Source organism: Calidris pugnax, unplaced genomic scaffold (genome assembly GCF_001431845.1).
Source record: "Calidris pugnax isolate Ruff unplaced genomic scaffold, ASM143184v1 scaffold41, whole genome shotgun sequence".
In the NCBI taxonomy this organism is placed as follows: domain Eukaryota; kingdom Metazoa; phylum Chordata; class Aves; order Charadriiformes; family Scolopacidae; genus Calidris; species Calidris pugnax.
In genome coordinates this window covers 15,292,897-15,314,228 of record NW_015094509.1, presented here as the reverse complement: position 1 = coordinate 15,314,228, position 21,332 = coordinate 15,292,897, and the positions used below count along the sequence as shown (strand labels likewise).

General features: G+C 33.1%; 1 protein-coding gene across 1 annotated transcript in view; it reads left to right on the top strand.

Annotated features, from left to right (window-relative positions):
- Positions 1-21,332, top strand: part of CSMD3 (CUB and Sushi multiple domains 3) — a 600,957-nt gene that overhangs the window by 445,661 nt on the left and 133,964 nt on the right. The window contains exon 32 of the mRNA XM_014965576.1: positions 12,865-12,981. Coding sequence (XP_014821062.1) covers positions 12,865-12,981 — 117 coding nt within the window. The remainder of the gene's footprint in view (positions 1-12,864; positions 12,982-21,332) is intronic.

The following is a 21,332-nucleotide window of genomic DNA, read 5'->3' as shown; positions in this document are numbered from 1 at the left end:
TGGGTATAAGGAAGGCATCTTTTACAATGAGGGTAGTGAAAGTTGCCCAGAGAGGTGGTAGATGCTCCATCCCTGGAAAAATTCAAGGTCAGGTTGCATGGGGCTCTGAGAAACCTGATCTAGTGGAAGATGTCCACTTCCAACCCAAAAGATTCTATGATTCTATGGATATCCAGATAGCTGGCGTTTTGCCAAAAACCCCACAGTTTTTGGAAATGTGATTAAGTTAAAATCTCAGCTTTTCTTAAAGCTGTTCTTCTCTTCATGTCAGAGAAAGTTTGACAATGTTACTGGAATGAACTATGAAAGCTAATAACTCTAGAAAGTCTAGAATAGAACTAGAAATAAATACAGACATACGTATACTCACACCAAGCATTACTTGAATATCTGACCTTTTACGTGTACATTTGGAATTCATAATATGATTTTGCAGTATCCATTGCATAATAAATTCTGTGTGTAATGATTCCAAACTTTCTTTTAAGAAGTACTAATGTAATGGTAAATAATAAATATAAATATAATACAATTTTATATACATTTCAATAATTATAATGGTAAATAATGGTAAACAAAGCATAAGAAATGAAGAATAGTAGTTAATTACAACAATCTTATTAAAATTAGATGCCAGAGAATCCTAATTTTCAAGGTATCAGGGATTAGTTGAATAGAGTGCACCATAAAACCAGGTACTTCATCTTCTGTTGAACTAAATCTGCTGCCATTTTTCAGAAGTATAGTTTAATGAAGGAAATGATAGAAGGAGAAATACTTTAAGTTATGTAAACTTTGATATTTTTTTTGCCCTAATTTTTTATATTCTTTACTAGATAAAATGTATCTGAAATCAAGCGTGTATATCCAGACCATAGTTTTATATATAACTGCTGAGGTGCAACTGTTAGTTTGACTAAACATCATAACTGGGCAAGGAAAACGTAACAGGGAACTTTAGTATTATTGAGAATAGCACATAAATGATAAAATATGTAAATTAATGGGCAAACAGGTTTTTAATTTATTTGGAAATAATAGCATATGGAAGCCACATGAAAATGCAGAATAAAGTTTGTGAGGTTTTTTTATTATTTAGAATATTAAACACTGCCATTTTTTAATTTGCTTTGAATATGTAAATTTTTCAGTAGAAGATTGAAAAACATTATTATTCCTAAAAGAAAAAAAAAAAGAAAAATTATTCCATCATGTATTTTGAGGTGGAGAGAAAAACAGCTTTTAGCACTAGTTTAGGTAAATATATACTTGTTTCTGTATTAAGTGTTAACATCATAGATATATATTTTTCTTTGAAGATTTCTTAGAACAGAGAAGATGATTGCAGGATATTCTGTTCTTAAAAGGGAAAAAAAAATAATCCCTACCGTTTATTCACACAGATAAGCAAATAGTTATTTTCCAAAGACTGCAAGACACTGAAGTAGGATAGGATTAGGTAGTATCAGTCAGTGATCACTGATTAAGTCGAGTAATTAATAACTGGAATTAAAGAAACTAGTCCAGTCATCTGTACTGGCTATACCTAAAAAATATGCATGTTTCTAACCTCACCTCAGGCAGCAGGCTGAAGGCCCTCGCTCTTGTCTAATAAGACGTCAGTAACCCACTCACCTGGCAGATTTCTTAGGTGGGGTTTGTTGGTGGTTACCTCTATAAGACTCATGTTTCATTCTTTGCACAAGTTTTGTCATCTTCACATTGACTATCACAGTGGAAACCAGGGCAGGATTCTGTGGAAAAGAAAAACCTGCAGTTAAGAGACTGCATTGTTTTAAAATAGAATTCAGTTTTCTTTTCAGTCTTGACTGGGCCACATAGAGAAGTTAATCGATCTGATCTGATGTTTCTTGATGTTTCACTCCTAATGAGGGTACATAACAGCTTTTTGCTGATCTCACATTTCCTTGAAGGAGCAGTGTCTTCCCCGAGAAAACTTTAATTCTAGTTTTGAGGTATTCACTGGAACCTTTTTACTGCATATTTCTTTTTTATATCCTGAAGTGCAGCTGAGTGCTAACAGGAGGAAATATAATGACTCACAACTTCATCTAACCCACATTTGTGTTCTTTAACTCACAGAAGATGTTTTGTTGTTACACATTTAAAAGATTACATTTCCTTATCTGTTGTATTGTACTTCATTTTATATTTTTCTATTGTTTTAATCCTTAGTTACTGACTAAGTTGGTAGTTTAAAGTTTTTCTTATGTAGCATGCCAAGAAATACACTGATTTGTTTCATGGGTGAATTTTTAACAAAAGATATATTCAGACATTAAGCTATAATTAGAGTTACAGTTGAGAGCACATATAAGTAACTGAAGGTCAGAGAACATTACAGTGATGTTTTAATCATCCCCAGTTCAAATATTAGTGACTTGATTAACATCTTTTTATTTCTACATTAAAATAAAAGTATCAAAGGAATAGAGAAACAGCTGGCCTAAAGCAGAGCAGATTTTCTCAATGAGACTAAATGTGACAATAATGTGCTCAGAATGTATCCAAAGTGTCCACAATGCACTCAAATTGGACACCCTGGGAGGAAGAGAAGAGAAAAAACTAGAAGTAATTTTTGACTTTGTATTGGGAGCTATATCAAACTGAGAAAGTTTACTGAAACGAATTTGAAGATGACAGCAAAAGGTTAGTATTTACTGGTGACCTGGAAATCATGTAGAAATACCGTTTTAGAGTCTCATCAATCAGAAGTAAAATCTAAAAGGATCACTAAAAGAGGTGGTGAAACAACAGAGTCAAGGTATCTAGAAATTAAAATATATATTCCAGGAAAAGGAAATCATGTTCAAATGAGGGTAGTGGAACGTGTGGCCAATAGGGTCTTTAAAAACAATTTCAGAACATGTGAACTTAATCTAACCACTAATACACTTTTTCAAAACCAAGAAAGTAGGAAGCTTACTAAAGTGTCAACAGAGTTTCAAGGCCAAAAATATATCCAAGGACAATACCATTGCAGAAAATCTAAGTAAATGGTTATGTTTTCTGTTATGTGTTGTGTTGTTATGCTTTGCTGTGCTAAGTGTGCTCTGTTACACTGCGTTACGTTACTGAGGTAACCAGAGAAGTCAGGCATCAGAACCATCACTTGGCTCTAAGGAACTGTGTCAAAATGGAAACAGTTATAGTAGAGATGTTAAAGAACATCAATAAACAGAATCATAGTGAGTTGCTAGGATGAGACAATCATTTCTGTGGAGTTCTGAAAGAGCCTAGATATGAAGTGTTTGAAGTTCAAATCTTGACTTTAAGGTTATGTTAGCCTTTCTATCAAAGTAGCGGAAGGTGATGAACATGTAAAAAATCTTCCATGATGAGCAATCAGCCATTTTCCACATTTAGAAAGTTGGCAGTGATTATAAAAAAGAACAGAACTAGGAGATGCATGGTTAAACATGTTGAAGAAAAATCAATATAACTTTTGAAGAGGAATGTGGAACTCAATGGGAAAGCTGAGAGCTCAGCAAGCATATGAATGAAATTAACAACAGTTAATACTGTATAACTGAATTTTAAAAAGCCTGTAACAGACTTCCATGGAGAAAGGTTAATTTTTAAAGGACAGGTAATACAATACAATTGAAAGTTGTTGGTGTGATGGTGGGTTTTCTGTTATTTACAAAAAAAAAAAAAAAAAAAAAAAAAAAAAAAAAAAAAAAAAAAAAAAAAAAAAAAAAAAAAAAAAAAAAGAAAAAAAAGAAACTACAATAAAGGAGGGTTACTACTTTATGACAAATATCGCATACATATTTGTGTTGGAAATTGTGCCATCCAATACAACTTCACATAAAATTAAGCTTACAAATTTCCAAATTTCACACATATCCCAAAATTATACTGTGTGATCAAGTCTATGGTCAAATGCACAAAGATTGATCTGCAATACTGTGTGACTAGAGAGTAAAATGTGCATCAATTTCACTTTTGTAAGTGCAGAATAAATGCTCATACAAAAAATAACCCTAATCGCAGGCATGTGATGATAGATAATTAGCTTTCAGTAGTCAGGTAAATTACTTTGAAATAATTGACTAGTCCTTTGCAGATTAGTAAAATTCTAGCAGCATTATATTTAAAGAATTTTTTTTTCCCTTCAAAGAGCATCCTAGCCCATTAGACACATTCTGATAAGTCAGTATTAATACTAGAACAAATAAATACAACATGAAAGTAGTGTTTGCCTCTTATCTTCAGATACAGAAGAGTTTGTTTCTTGGAGCTCAGAGTTTGAAGAAAAATAAAATTGAAATTTTAAAATATAATCTTTATTACAAGGAAACAAAAAAGTCTTTAAATGCTGAGAAATGCAATCAAAATACTTCTAAACAGCTGAATCAAAATGCCCTACATTTATCTTTCTGATACTGAGAAATAAATCTGTACCTTGTACCTTCTTCAACTCAGTGATTTGAAATGCACAAATAAGGTTCTCTGGGTTGCTGATCACTGGAGAATCCAGTGATACAAGAGAACAACCTGTGAAGGTCTTCCAGACGCACAAATATCAGCAACCTTGCTTTGTTTTTGTCTTATGTTATCACAGAATCACAGAATTATCTAGGCTGGAAGAGACCCTCGGGATCATCGAGTCCAGCCATTATCCATAGGGATTAAGACCTTCCTTGAATAACAGAATTCAAAGACTATTAAAAATCTTAGCCAAAAATAGCTGCTACGATTCCTCTTCTTCAGACAGGGGATACTTGGGTTTTGTGTATCAGTTCAATACTGGGCTTTAACAGAATTATCTAGTCTGACCTCCCTGCCAAAGCAGGTTCAGCTCGAACAGGTTGGACAGAAATGCACCCAGGTGGGTTTGGAATATCTCCAGAGAAGGACACTCCAAAATCTCTCTGAGCAGCCTGTTCCAATGCTCTGTCACCCTCCAAGTAAAAAAGTTTATCCTCATGTTGAGGTGGAATTTCCTGTATTCCAGTTTGTGCCCGTTGCCCTGTGTCCTGTTGTTGGGCACCACTGCAAAGAGTCTGCCCCCGTCCTTTTGACAGCCGCCCTTTGATTTGTCTAGATGACTAGACAGCTGTGTATTAGTGATTGTTTTTCAGCTGTGGAAGCCACATCTGAGTTCATATCAGAAAATTCATTTCAGACTTTCTATACACTTAGCTGCAATGAGTAAATTTATAAACTAATTTTAAGCAACATGATTTTAGTACCTAAGAAAACTTTAAATTGTGTGCACCACAGTTCATAAGGAAAAAGGGAATTCTCCTTTGTTCTTTTTTCCCTGAATGTAGAAGCTTGTCTCATATTGAACTGTAGGAAATCTGCTTCTCAAAATTTGCTTCGGAAACACATTTAGTTTTGTTTTAAGGATTTCAAGGAGTGAAACTGAAGACACAAACTTCTTTAGATTTGTTGGTTTTTTAGGTTTTAGAGGTAAAAGCTGATGTTTATTTATGTTAAATAAATCTACATAGAAATAATTTGTATGATTAACTGCATGTTACATATTTAAATATACTTTATTCATAAAATTGCAACAAAAGCATAAGCTGAAAATTAGCTTAAGCTTCTCCTAAATGTTCTTTTACTTCTGTTTATTGAAAGAAAAATCCTCCTTATTTTCCTTAAAATGTGTCAAATTATCTTTCTCTGCTACACTACACAGATTCCGAGTTCCTTGGTTCTCTCCTTATAAGGTGTATTTTCTTGCTTATACGTCTTTCTGAACACTTCAAAATTTTTTATATTTCAAGTTTATGATAGTTTTTTAATTCTGGAAGAATTACCTTTTGGCAGTCCTCCCTTTTTTGTGATTCTTCATTCATAACCTTTTTTTTTTTCCCTTTATGATTTTTACCTTGCAACATGAAATACTATCCTTCCTCTTCTAGAAAAAATAAACAGCCCATCACACTATAACAGTTCAGTCTGGGGTTTTAGCGTTGCCAGCACCAAGAAAATGGAATGTGGAGTTATATAATTACATAAGCAATTATAAAAAGGTGAAGTACAGTCTCTTGTCTGCTTGGCTATAATTAACGCATTATGACAGATATTTATATGCCTTGCTTTTCCAGGAAACACTGAAAAATTCAATAACTTCCCAAAAGTAGTTATGAGAATATCTAAATTGAATTGATTTTACTAAAATTGTTGGCAGTTATTTCTTGTCCTTTCAGTTATGGATTATGAAAAACATTAATTTCTCTGGTCTTTATCTCAATCTACCACATCTTCAAAAAGTGATTAGTCAGATCTGTGATCTCACTTTTGGAGACTAAACAAAACCAATTATTTCAAATTTTCCTGCTAGATCGAAATAAAACCTTTTCTTTATTCCCCTTTACCTTTTTTTTTTTTTTAAATGCCAAAAACTTGATGTGAAATTCGTTCTGAGGCTTGAATGGCGCAGAAATGTTACCTTCTCTGTGTAATACATGAAAGCTTGGCTTTGTCTACAGTGATGTTGTATTGAAACTCACACTCAGTATTTGTTCTGTGAAGTTTTTTTGCACTATCTAGCCAATTGCTTTGGATTTTGGATTTCTACATTGCAAATTATTTTTTTATGTTGCTACTTAGAATTTCTGTGTTTTGTTTTGTTTTTCTTGGTTGGTTGTTTTTTTATATAATTTAATCATTTCTCCATTTTCTGTTAATGATTCAGGCCCTAGTTTGATAACTTTCTAAATTCCTGAAGGGATTTCACCAGCTCCTCTGGTCTCTGTTTTAACTAACTGCTTTCAAACACTATTAATGTGTATCAGCCTGAGCTTCTCTTTCATTTTTAAAATCAGTTTCGATTGCCATAATTAAATTGTGTTGTGAAGACTGAAGAGGCGGCAACATGGAAAGCTTCCATATTCTTTACGTTACTGTTTTATTTGGTACTGCTTTCTTACTGTATGATGGTGCACTCCCTCTCTTTTTGTATTTCTTGGTCTCCTTTAATTTCTGTTGCATTTCTGTATTCCCAGATAGCAACTGAATTTATCTGTTTCTGTATCAGATTGTCTTTTCTATATTCACTATATTGTTGAACGAATTGTATATGCTTCATCACATTAACTTTTGCAGACTGATGTCCACAATAGAAGTATCTGTAATTTGGAAGTTCAGAAGAAATTTGTCTTCACAACTATAAGATGTCATTTGGATTAAAAAGGATAAGTAGAATGACATTGTATTATATCAGACTAGAAAAAAGAGGAATCAATGATTTAATATACTAAATTCTTGAAACATACTTCATGTCCCCAAATAATTTTTTTTAACCTAATTATTTAGACCCACTAAATATTAGATATCTGTAACGATTATTCTATCCTAGTCTGGGTTTTGAAACAGTGGCCCATTAAATAAAAAGTCTGTATCCCATTAGCAGATCTTCAAGGCATATTTTTCCTCCTTGCGCAGAGTTTTTACACTGTTATTCTTCATTTTTTATTGTATTTTTAGCTGTATAATCAAATTTATCTGCATGGCATAAAGCCATATTGTGCCATTCATTTTTAAGCAGTATTCTCCATTGATTCCACTGAGAAATGCTGCTTAAAAATGGATGGTGCAATATGCACTTAAATTTGCAATTACAGTTAAATTCTGTTAGATCTTATCTATAGGAGCCAGAAAGTAGGTAATCTGAAAGCAGTACTAAGAATTAAAAGCTTCAAGCTGCAGAAAGAAACAGATCATAACAAAAATATTCATTTCTTCAAAAGATGAGATCTGAAATCAATTCTTATACTTATGTATTCCATTCTTCAGTTATTTTACTGAAGTTTTTCCTTGTGAGTTCTTTTTTTTAGTTAAACTGCAAAGGCATCATGAGAAACATATGAGGAATAAGCACGTGGCAGGGGCTTTTAACTCTGATGATTTGCTGGAGCTACAGAAAATGTTACTTTATAGCAGTAGTTTGGTGTAGTTACAGGGATCTGTGGTTCTGCTGTGTCAATTTGCTGCTCTGTGGTGATCGTCTACATTTCTTTTATGACTTGTGTATGCTGAAATGTTAGAAAAGGTGCCACTGCTGGTGGTAATGCATTTTATATTGTATTCTCTATTTACTAATGCATTGCCATGAAGAGGTAGGATTTAGTTCTTTGAAAAAGTGCATGAATAGTAATGATCAAGATGGATAATCTTCCAGATAAAAAAGCTTACCAATTTAAGCTACAGAGTGGGTGATACTTAGTTGTTGTTATAATAGGGTTTTTTAAGGGCTGCAGGGAGTGCTGTTTAACAAGACAAGATACCATCACAGAAAATTCAGCACACACAAAAAAGGATTTTTTGGCCATTAATGCTTAATAATGTTTCAAGGAAACAGTGGGCAATGCATCAACACACTGGTTCTTATCACATTCTTACCACAATCAAGTGTCTTTCTCTCCTATTAGTGTTCCATTGCTTATCCTGCACAAGGAAAGGATACTAATAGTATTTTTCTGTTGGAGAATAAACTAAAACTGAAATAAATACAGAAAGTGATACAGTATTTCAGAGTCTAAGCAAACATTATTAAAAATACTGTAATACTATGGGAGAATTACTTTGGCAATATCATTTACCTTTTGAACTTTTTTTGTTGTTTAGTTGGTTTTATTCTGCAGGATTTTTTTCATTCCTAGGGAAATGATGCTTAGCACTTGTCGGGGTTTTTTGTGTGTTAAATACAGTTTACATGTCCAGGGGTGATAGGTCTGTTAGAATTTTTACTGTAGGTCTTTAAGTGCACAGAATAATAATTAGACATGTTGATTTTCACAACCTTTCAGTTTTTAACTTTGTAGTTTGTAGTTATTAGTAAATGAAATAAATCATGGCACTGTAAAACTGATTCAAAGGCAGTGAGACCTACCTAGCTGAAATAAGCATAAGTGAAAGTCAATGGGTAGCATTGTGGTAGTGGAATTATTATATCCAACCAAACAACTCGATACTAGATATTTTCCAGATGCAAAAACATGTTTTATTTTTGTATCAAATTAATTTTTAAAATTTATTGTAGCTGTGGTTTCATGACCCTAGATCCATCTTTGATTTCTGAATAGTGTCTAGTGATGGCCAGGGTAGAATCTCCTCTTCCTCAATGTTCTAGCATTTTAGAGCAAGCATTTCCCAAAAGGTAATGAAGGAAATACAGTCTGTGAACTCTATGGGTTTACTAGAATATCAAATAAACCTCTTCCTCCTTCCTGATACATTCAGAAAGGTCTTGGAGGACAGTTTTGCTACTAAAAGAACTAAATGATTTACCATCTAATGATTAAACATTTTCTCAGATTGCAAAGGTCAACTGTGTGCTTACATCTTGATTCAACTTTCCTTTATACCATTTGTTTTTGAGACCCAGGAATGTGAATTCTTGTGAGGATAAAGAGTCATTATAGCTGCAGGTGGAAAAAGATGAGAGGGACCATTAGGGAAAAGGTAAACTCAGAAAGGTCAGAGTGAAAAAGTCCACAATGTGAATACCAAGTGAAAAAAATTTTCTATGAAATACTCAATGCAAGTATGATGGTGCTGCAAATTAAACTTTACATGTGTCAGAGTGACAAAGAGTTCATCACCAAGTCCAATGTGTACTGACCACATTGTAGCACTGGTTGCAGGCAGTCCTGCTGGACTGGCAAAAGGAGTCCTGCTGGAAATGTGTCTTCTAGCTTTGTACTGTGCCTTGTGTCCTCTGACGTGACCAGATATGTGCCCACTAGATAATCCATGCAGATGTATGTTGCTTTCATGGGATTCAAAGAGTGGACAAAACATTTAGATGTTTCAGGCAATAGGTCATATAAACATTTTAATTAATATCAATTATAAAAAGAAAATGGCATTATACCTTTAGAGACATTGAACTTGTTTTAATCAGGCTTCAGTATTAATGAGAACGCTGATGTTTTTGAAGGTGCTAAATTGTATTTTGTATTATTAATTTGCAAAAATTGCTGGATTTAATAAGTTTTAGAAATCTATGTGCACTTGTCAATGAAATTATTTTGTGTGATCATTTTTATACTACTTGTGATAATACTACCTTTCAGACATTGGAAAATAGTTTGTGTAGACATACACATAAGTAGTGATAATTTTACCTCAGAGAATCAAGAACACTTTGAAAGTCTACTAGCTTTCTAAAATTCTTGTGTATGAGACAAACATAATTGGTTTCTCTGTTTTCCTAGCTTTGAAAAAAATGTCCTAGTGATAGGATATTAACTGAAAAGTCACTATTGATTTTAGATATACAACTATTAATATCAATAATTTGTAGTGTAAGATATTGCACTGATGTGAATAAAACCTAATGAAACTTGCAGTACATATAATTTTTATTTGTTTGAAAAATTATGCATGTTAAGTTAAATGAATTTATAAGAAAAAAAAAGTCTGTTTATTTCAATAAACTGTTGGAGTTTTTTGTATGTTCTCTTTTAAGCATACTACCAGTTTTGTAAAATCACAAATAATTTGCTTAAATGCAGAACTTGTAGGAATATAAAAGAATAGGGGTATAAAAAGTCTGGACTTTGTAAGTAATGGTCCACTATATTGTGAGTACTAAATATATACCTGTTAACTTAATGTTAAGTATTGCTATTGTGTGCTATTACTTCAAGTTTTATTAAAAATTAAGGGTGACGTTCTGTACCTATTTGTGTCAATGGCATTGACTTCAGTGAATCATACTTTTACCCTGAATTTGTACATCTGCTGATTAGGGAAGTATATTATGATATGACTGTTGGAGTGGGACAGTGGTGTTGGTCTTTGTTGCAGTAACTCATTTACTCAACTTGCAAACAGTAAAGAAGAAAATAGGGTTAGGGAGAAGTAATAAGCTTTTTGGCAAATTTTCTAGTTTTAGTGCTTTTGTTGCTTATATTTGTCCATATTCTCTTTTCTTTTACCCAAAATCTGGAATAGAAAATCTCGAGTGCTTACAAGCTGGTAAGCAGATCTGTTTTCATGAAAAATATTTACCACGTTCAGCTATTGAAGAGTTTCTTGTTTGTGTTTTTCAAATAACTCAAGGCAAATAAGTCCCTGGATGTGAGGCTCAGCCAAGACTCTATTGCCTCTTGGCAAAAGTATCAGTAATTCTATTATCTAAATACATTTTCAAAAGAAAGCACGAATTTCTAATATTTCCCATGATGGTCCATCGAGGGGAGATGCTGAGATTATTCCATTACCCACAGAGAACAATATCCCATATCCCATATGTGTATGATGGTCTCAGTGCTTACTCCATATCTCAGGATGAGGGCCTGGCAGTGGGGCTGTACTGAGCGTTCCCTGGCTGCCTCCTGCTCAAGGGCCTGACCGATTGGCTAATCCCTAGTATAAGTGCTACATCTACCACATGCACACACACACACACAGGCACAAACAAAAGTCAAGATCCTTCTGTTGACCTATTTCAAATACCATGACTTTCACACCAGCCCATTAAATCATTTAACAAATTGTAGATGCAGACTGGAGCAATAGGTGCCATCTGCTCCCATTTCAGGTACACAGTTTGTCAAACTCTGCAGTTACACCGTGCTGAAAGGAACCCATGTTAATGTCAATTAAAGAAATCCATGCTCAAAGCAATGGAGCCTTAAGTTGCTAGCATTAAAAGATGCATTCTTTTCATGGTATACTCTACCATACATCTGGTGTGAATTAACTAAAAGTACTCTTAAAACACATGATTTGTATATGCATTCATACATAGCTTGTGTTTAGTATGACAAATAATGAAATAAAAACTTCTAAAATAATAGTAAGAAACCTTTTTCTTATTTAATATAATTCAGAAGACATTAGTATTTTGAGAGCATATTGCAGAAACCAGATTTTTTTTTTTTGTCTTTAGCAAATGAAATATTGAGTAGTACTTATTTTAGAAAGTCATAGCTCAACGGAGGAAAACAAAATTGTTAAATAGATACCTTAAAATTAAATGCATTAAAAAATGTTTTACAGTCCAAAATGGTTAGAATAAATACTCTAAACAGATGCCATAATCTCAACAACAGATTAAACAAATAAATTATAAAATGTGTATGAGAAGCAAGTAATAGACATAGGAAACAGTAACACATGACTGTTTCATATAAATGCACCTGAACATTTGATGGAGAAAAATAATAAAAAGCACTGTTTCTTGCTGGAAGGTTGGAATAATGCCAAACGTAAACTTCTATTGTTAACGCTAGAAAAACACATGTTGTAGTAAATAGCATTGTTATTTATCTGCCATTTTATCAAGTATTATAGCTGTTAATGGTAGAATAAACATGCCATGTATGTGACAGAAAAAAGTGTTTCTTCACAACTTATTTATATCACAGTTGCTTATAACATTATATATAGAAAGTGGTACATCATGTTCAGTCAAGGAATCTCAACTTCCTTATTTGAGTAGTTCTCTGCATTATTTTGATGTATGAGTCTATTGGCACGAGTAAGAATTTACTAGTGTGTAGAGGAGTTGCATAATCTATGCCTTTATTAGAGTATAAAGCATCATACAAATGAATAATAGTTTTGTAGGCTGTGAATAATAGCATACGGTGTATAAAGCACATCATTATTTTATTAAGATGGTTGATAAATGGTAAAGAAAAACAATAATTGATCTGGAAAACTGCAGAGTACCATCAATTCTCTTTTGATATATGAGAAAGTTGTGCATACTCAGTACTTTACAGGATGTACAGATTTAATGCAGTGTAGAAGTGTAATAAAATTTACTGTAATAGCATATACCAACATACAACAAATCACTTTAAATTGTTTGGTTGGGTTTTTTTCCTGATATTATGTCATTCAAAACTGATTATCTTCACTTTCTAGCGCCCTGTGGAAGCCGCTCAACAGGCTCTGAAGGCACCGTATTATCACCAAACTACCCCAAGAATTACAGTGTTGGTCACAACTGTGTTTACTCTATTACTGTTCCCAAGGAATTTGGTAAGTAGATATGGTCTCATTTGTATCTTTTTGTTGCTTGGATACTTTCAACAATTCTGGATGATTTTTAGGATTGCTTTTATACTAATTTCATAGTAACGTGAAAAAAATTGTTTTAAACTGATATTTCTGTTTCTACTTTTTATCAGTTTTATCATGCGCTATTTTCTCAAAATACTTATATTTGCCATTATCTTTTGATATTACCATTGTTTGCTTATTTTTGTCTCACTGTGACAACATGAAACTTGGAATATTGCTGTGATGCTAGCCAAATATATTAGAGGTACGTGAGGTATCTTTTCACCCAAGAGTAAGGTTTCTTTTCACCCAAGATCGTGTGCCAAGGCTGTAAAAAGTGTAGCGTAGCTCCAGTAAATCCATGTAAGCAGAGGAAGCAACTTTTGTCTTAAATGTATGGTAATATTGCTCTCACAATCCTTGGCTTCTCTGCAGCATGAGGCAATGGCATAGGCTTTCCTGAGTAATGAAATTAGAGCAGCATGTGACTGCCTGGTTTTTGTAGGTTCCCAGATCCTCCACCAAAACTTCACTCCTAACATTTTTTTTTGATGACTAGATGAATCTTTTAAAGATGTCTGATGTCCCACACAAAGACAGGGCCTTTACAGCACAGTTTTATCTTGCCGGACTTACAAATTATTTTATCCCACTTGATTATTGAACAATACCTATGATGACAGCTGATAGTTTGTTGTTCACTTTGACTCATTAGTAAGCGGTGTGCCACATACTGAATATCATTTATTGTTTAAATATCTCTGCCTCAAATTTGTGCTTGGATAAGTAGGACTTTATTATGACCCACTGCTCACGTTTCAGTTTGTCAAATAACAGGTGCCTGGGGATCGGGATGAGTAATTATTAATCTTGCTTCATGTTGATTCTGCAAACATTTTATCCAAATTAAAGACAACACTTGAACTGCTGTGTATCCATCTGCCATTCTCATGATGACTGCCTCCCTTAATATCCAATTAATTTGTTTTAATGTATAGCATAGAGGTACAGACACTAATACAAAATAAATAGTTTTTTAAAAGTATTATCTCCTAAGCCATGGGAATCACCACTTACTCCTCTAGAATATTCAGGAAAAATTAAAAACATTGGCACAGTTCTTGACTTATTTCTAGTTGTTACAACACATGCTTTTGACCTAGCTGATTTGTGTTAAATAAACTGGAAAGAGGATGTCGTCCCATTTCCATCAAATCTGATACTTCTTAGTTTATGACATAGATGTCAACATGTAAATAATTAAAATTACCACAACAAAGGATATAAAATGTTAATGGTCTGTACCTCATATTTTTGAAAATCTGGACGGAAATATAATTTTGTGATTTCTGGAAATAAAGACAAAATTCCCCAAAAAAGACATGGAGATGGGGAGAAATCCCATTGTTCTGCATAGCTACTTGGAATAATTTGACAAATAGTCATTTTCTTTACACACTAAGCATGTTAAGAGCAGTATTAAGAACTTCTGTTTTACCCTTTTACAGTGCTTATAAAAAAAGGAAAAATGCTGATATGATGAAGGAAAATCACAGTTTAGATATGATTAATCCTGCCATCAGTGATGTCTTGGAGATATGATTATGATAGGGTATTTGTTATTTCTCTCAAGCTTTTTGACTGTCCTACTTTAGGATAGACCTTTACTGCTTTTTTTTTGTGCTTAAACAGCATATTTTAACAATTACCTCAGGTATCTGTAAAATATATCATGGAAGTGTGTTGAAAGAGAAAGGTATAAAACACAACTGGCAGTAGCCATTCAAAAATGAGGATGACATGACACAACACGTCAAATAGGCCAAAGCAAGTATTCCCATTTTAGCTGGTTTTGTTTTCTTTCTTTTTTTTTTTACCTCATGATACTCCTACAGTAATAGGGAGGGGAATTCCTTGCACCCAAAAGCTCTTATTTTAAAATATAAATTGTTTGAATTATACAATGGTGTATATTTTTTTTTGTAAGTTACTAGTATGGGTTTTTTTCTCACCCATGCTCTTTCTTTAATCTATTGTTACTGAAATTATTCCAGTAACAACCATTAAGAATTTCAAAGTAACTCTGACATGCAATTTAACCTATTTTCTAGACTCAAGATGATTATTTGTCTCAGTTTGAATTTTTAAAGACTTGTGTAATGAATGTGTTTTGTCTCATAGCTTTCACCTCTATCTCATCACAGTATATTAAAATACAGTTGCTGAGGATAGTCATAATTTTTTAATGCTGAGCTTTTTATGATCAGGTTTAGTAAATTCTTACCTTTAACTCTAATATTTGGCTCCTGATAAGAAGACATTGCATTAAGAAAAGAGTCTTCTCTTGCAGTGCTTAATATGGATTGTGTAGGGAACATTTAATGACAAGACAGTCCCCCAAAAATGCTGGCCTTTGTGGATGAAGACACTAGATTGCATCTTGAATTCACTTGCTAATGTGCATCATGACAAGTGCATTTGTCAGAGATTATTCACAACAACAAAGAGTTGAAACAAGGTTTTTGTAGAATGAAGGGGTAGTTCAGCAAGGCTGCTGACATAAGTTTAAAGTAATTTTCTAAAGAAAACAGCAAAAACTTGTCTTCCATAATATTCCCTAGGCTCCAACTTTTAGTATGAAATACAGCATTCAAATATTAGGTGAATGGAACCTCCTCAGGAACTATTTTGGCATCCAACACAGTATATGAGATCTTACAATAGAGCACAGTTTCAAAAAAAAAAAGGTAAAACCAAGCCAATATAGGAAAAAACACAAAACATGGGTTATCATATTCAGTGTGTAGAAGGGGACTCATTGGCCTGGAGTAGTTTTTGATGGAGTGAAAAGAAAGCTATTTCATGTGCAGCTTTTCAGGTTCTCAAGTCCAAAATTCTGTGGAAAAGTCATTGCAGTGTGGACTTTTTCTCAATGTTTCATTATTCTGTCATGCAGAATCACAGTTGCAATATTTCATACCATGACAGGTTTAAGCTAGAAGATAAATGATTCACAAAAGCACACAGTATGCCACAGGCAAAATCTTTTGTAAACATGGAAGACTCATCTTCTCTGACACTCTCCTACTGATACTTCAAAATAGTGTAATGATCGTTAATTGTCCAACACTGAAATTCAGCACTAGTTACAATTAAAATGCACATGTTTAAGATTTTATTTTTTTTCCTGATGAATTACTTTGTATGCCCTGCTCTACATAATGGCATCATCTATACTCCTATTTAAATTAATATTATTAACAGTAAAATAAATTTTATATCAGCTTGCTTCAGCCATTGTCCTTCCTTTCTGCTAGAGCAAAAAGAAAGATTGAATACACACAGTAAGCTATGTAAGTGTGGTTTATGAGCTATGCTGTCAGAAAATTCAGTATCGATTTTCAGTGGTCATCAAAAAATATGAAATTTAAATCAGAACTCTTTTTTTTTCCTACAAAGAAGCTAAAAAACATGTATATAATTGGAAAATATCTAGTTCCCATGGAGACTGTACATTTGCTTTACGAATACAGCAAGATACAATATTTCAAAAACGACAAGCATTTTATTGATAAGCATTACATTTTGGAATAAGATTTCTTAGAATTTTGACAATGAAGGTAGATGCAGTTTGCTTACTATAAATGGGGGAGTTAAAATCCACTACTCCCTTCAATTCCTGAATAACTGGCTTGTATTCACAGACACCTTTCTCTCATGCAGTTATGGCATTTTCAGCTTTTCCTTGTGTCTCTTCTTGAATTTCTGTGTTACGAGATAGCCCTGAATTATTTAAAATAATCAACAGAGAGAAGAAACAAATAGAGACAAATAGTAGGGAATTTATTATTATTATTAAATCATGAAAGAGTAATTTTTTTGCAAATACTGGAAGGTACACACGTATAACTTTTATTCTGCTCGTGAAGAGACAGATTGAGCAAACAATATTGTCAACATGTGTTTTCTGCTAGGCAGCTCACTGCTGCTAGAATTGTTAGACAGCTTAAAAGCTGTGTCACACTAGAGTTATTTCAGTACTGTTTGATTTGATTTCAAACTCAGTTTAGAGTTGGAAAGAAAAAAAGATAGGCGAGGACAGATTATGAGTAGAGGAATGTCCCAAATGACCTCACATCTGAGGCAATAAAAAACAAATTGTATTTATGATCATATTTAGCTGCATTAAAATGAAACATTTGCTTTTAATAACATGAATCCATCAACACTGCTGTACATCTTACTTTTATTTAAGAAATGTGGCAGACATGTATGGACTGACGTTTTTCACATGCGGAGGATTTAATTCTCCACCCTAAATTAAAATGGATGGAAATGTCTGGCTCAATATCTAGCTTTAATGTTTTCAACCACAAACTAAGCAATTATTAAATTAAGAAATACTTTCCTGAACGGGAGGTAGAGGATGATCTGAAATATCAAAAAAGTTACAATAGGCAGGAATCTTATTCTGTTTCCTAGCCTGTTTTCATACAAGTAACCACTTCAAAGTCAGTGGGGCTGCACTGTCTGAGGAATGATTACTTGTCAGCAAAATGGAGTGAAATGACAAAGACTGCTCCAAATACTTGTATGTCCAACTGTATGAAGGTTCAAGACACTAATTTCTGGAGCAAGGTACAATGATCCAGCTTGTACCCTGTGTTTTATGAAAAGCCAGCCCACCATTCCTGCCCAAAAAGAGAATGACTTCAAAAACACATGACTTCCAAGAAAAGTGCCCTCTACTTACTTGTACATTTTGAAAAAGATTTATTTTTTCCATGTAATCATAAACATTTTTTTTTAAGACAAAATGGTCTTTTTGCACATGCATTTAAAAGAATTTGGCATAGAGACAGAAAAGCTGACTGTATTACAGGACACTTCATATAAAAATAAAAAATATTTTAAAAAGATGAATCACTTCATCCCGAAATTTAATGAAACTCAATTTAGTTAAGCATGACAACTAGTTAGTTTAGCAGTATGGTACTTCAGTTTTCTGATTTATTTTCTCAGCTTTCTGCAGTATAGAGTGAACATCATGCAATACTGAGGATGTACATACAAATATTTATTATTAACAATAGGAAGAAGTATTTGGCGTATGAGTAAAACAAACACGACAAAATTTTCATGTCCTTTTCCCTTTTTTCTTGGCATTCTTTCAACTCCATTGTTCTGTTGTCATTTGTCTTTTTAACACTATTCTGTTAATGCAAGATTTTCAAAGTATCTTGTACTGGCATCCAAAAATACTAGAATGACGTTTAGTAAAACCTTAAAACTCAGCATTAAAAAGTGTATGGAAGTTCTTTTCTGTAATTTTCTCTAGTCAGCTAACTAATCTTCATTCAAAAGTACATAAACAACAGTATTATCTGGGATAAGAATTTAGAAACTCTGGCCAGAACTGAGATATTGTTGTGCAAAAAGTGCCGGGCAGACACAAGTGGTTTTCATTGCAGAGACAATAAGCCTAATTAAGCTAATATGCAATCAGACACAAAATTGGTGAAGTATTCTTTCTTTTTTTGTCTTTTTTTTTTTTTTTATGATGTATTATTACCAGTGTGGAAAGGAAATATTTGGAACATTGTTGTTGTAAATGCTGCTTTATGTTAATTTAACTCATTGCCAGAATATTGTTTTGATTTGAAATTTGTCTGAGTGGCCTCAACTGTGGCAGGTATATGTCTTTTCATTCGACTCTTTGACAAGTTAATTTTAAGAGTTAATGAAGAATACTGAAGAGGGATAAGAATGGAGTCAGGTTCTCTAGAGCCAGAAAAACATGTAGGTTGTGTACATTTTGCTAGAAACAAATAATACACCCACCCACCACAGTGGAAATTGTATATTCTCAATGTGCATTCAGTGTGCACTGACTGACTGACTGAATTTATTTTCCACTATTATTTTCATTAAATATATATATATATATAAACTGTTTGAAATGTACAATGCATTTATATAGGCATTGTTCATTTCTTTTTTAAAATAAGAAGATTGCATAGCTACATAATGCAATAAAAATAAGTAGTGTCTGGCTCATTGTATTGGGTGCATTTTAGCGAGAAAAGGATGTACAGATGGTGAGCCAGAAACATAAGAAAACTTAGAAGTCTATCTTCTGCACAGTAAATGCTTAATGGAAAAGAAAATTTTCATCCATAAGTGTAAGATCTGGAGCTTTGGAGTCAGATGCAGTGACATAATTTGTGTTTTAATCTGTAAAATCAAAGTGGGGATACTCTAAATCTGTGTATGTATCTTGTCTTAAAGAGCCGCCCTTAAGCATTGCTGATTTATGTGCATATGTTTTAGTCTTGCATACAAAGCATACAGGTGTGTATACGTGTAATTTAACCCTTTGATGGGATGTATTTCCTCTTGATTTAGTTACGTACCTAACTATGAAGTTAGATATCTAGTCTAAGCCATTCAGGTGCTTGCTATTATCAACAAAGAGAGATACGTATTCCCATGGCATGATTCATCCCATCTAAAACGTCTATCTGCAATTTTTGGAAGGAGATAAATTGTTTGTAATGTAAAAGAAACAGCACAGCCTCATTTTGCAATATTTGTTCTGGCAGCTACTGCAGGTTAAATGAATTAGAGAACATTGCTGGTAGTGTAATCTACATCCAGATAGTAATCACATTGCAGACACATAGCTTCATGATTTTATCTTGTGAGTATATGGTATAATTGGCAATGTCAGATATATTTCAGTTAGTGGCCATTTAGGGGTCTGAGCTTGGATTATTCAAATTCTTCATTAGATTATTCAAATACTTACTGATTGCTCATCCTCAAATCTTTTAAATATAAAACTGGAGGCAAACAAAATCTTTGTTAAGTGTATATTAGACATTAATATGCATGATTCTTTAAATGTTGTTAGATCACATACTCAAGAATTTCAGGTGGTGGACTATATCATGTCGGATATTCTACAAAAACAGGAAGTCATGGCCTATAGACTGTGTACACAATGAATACATAATGGATTTATGTTGCCATCTAGAAAAAGAAACTGAAAGGCAGGATTAGTCATATGCTGGAAACATTTTCTGTTGTTATTTTTATTTCTTAGCAAATACTAAGTATTTTCTTCTGCAGAATATATAATAAATGTACCCTGAAGTGCTACTTAAAATATAAATATTTTCAGAGTTTGGATAAAATTAATTACAATGTGATAATGTAGGTTACATATGTAAACTAGGAAAATATTTTCATCTTGATGTAAGAAAATCTTTCTTTGAAGAATATTTTGCAAGTTTTAAAAAGGCTGTGCCAAATATTTTAATTTTTCATTGTATTTCAAACACAGGGCAATAATATTAGCTACTTGATTCAGATATGAATAAGCTACTAGCAATAGGGTTATGCTACATTTTCAATTTTATATGGAAGATACCTGGTAGATAGAAAATGTATTTTTTATCACACTGTTAAGTACACGTGAATTACTGTGCTACCTGCCCTCTTTAAAAGAGCTTGAGATTTCAGTCTAAGATTTTAGGAGAACAAAGGTGAGCATTTGTTGTGTAACTATTAACTTCTAGTTTGCTTTTCTAATTGAAGGCGAAGTTTGTGTCATTCAGATGCTGACTATATAATCTAAAGAAGTGCCAGAAGGTCATTTCACATAATTTTCCACTTATCTCTGAATCTCCTAGGTTTATGGGAGGAAGGACTGGCAGGTTTTATATACGCAAACTCACAGCTGGGGAGTATTTCATTCACTGCTTCAGTGCTTAACATGCTTGCCAAGTGAGCAGATGCCAATAAAAAAGTCACCACAGGGTGACTTTTAAAGGAGATCAAACTCTTCAATGTATTTTTGAAATAAAATTTGAAGAGATTTACTATTTTAGTTGCTTAGTTTGATTTGAAGTCACTTTTTCAATGTTGCTTTTGGATTTTTTCAATAAAAATGATTAGTTTTGGCTCACATATTAATGATGTTTTTGAATACAATAATGACCAATTTAATACACACCACTAAATAGCTTAAGCTATTGAGTTTGGTTATAAAGATATGGCAACTGTATAGCTGTCTTTTTAATAGCCTAATAACAAAGTGGAATGATGATAAGACCACATCTGTGGTCTTCGAAGAAATTCATAGCTTCACAATAAGTAAAATAATTTGACTGTACTGCCAATGAATTGATGAAAGATTTCTAAAGATATTTTTTCTTTTTTTTTCTGAGCAGTGTGACTCCAGCTGCTCCAAATATTTAATTATCAGACCTTGTTCACAGAAAAGACTGTTATTAAAATTGCTGAAATTAGTCTGGGTTCCTAGTTCC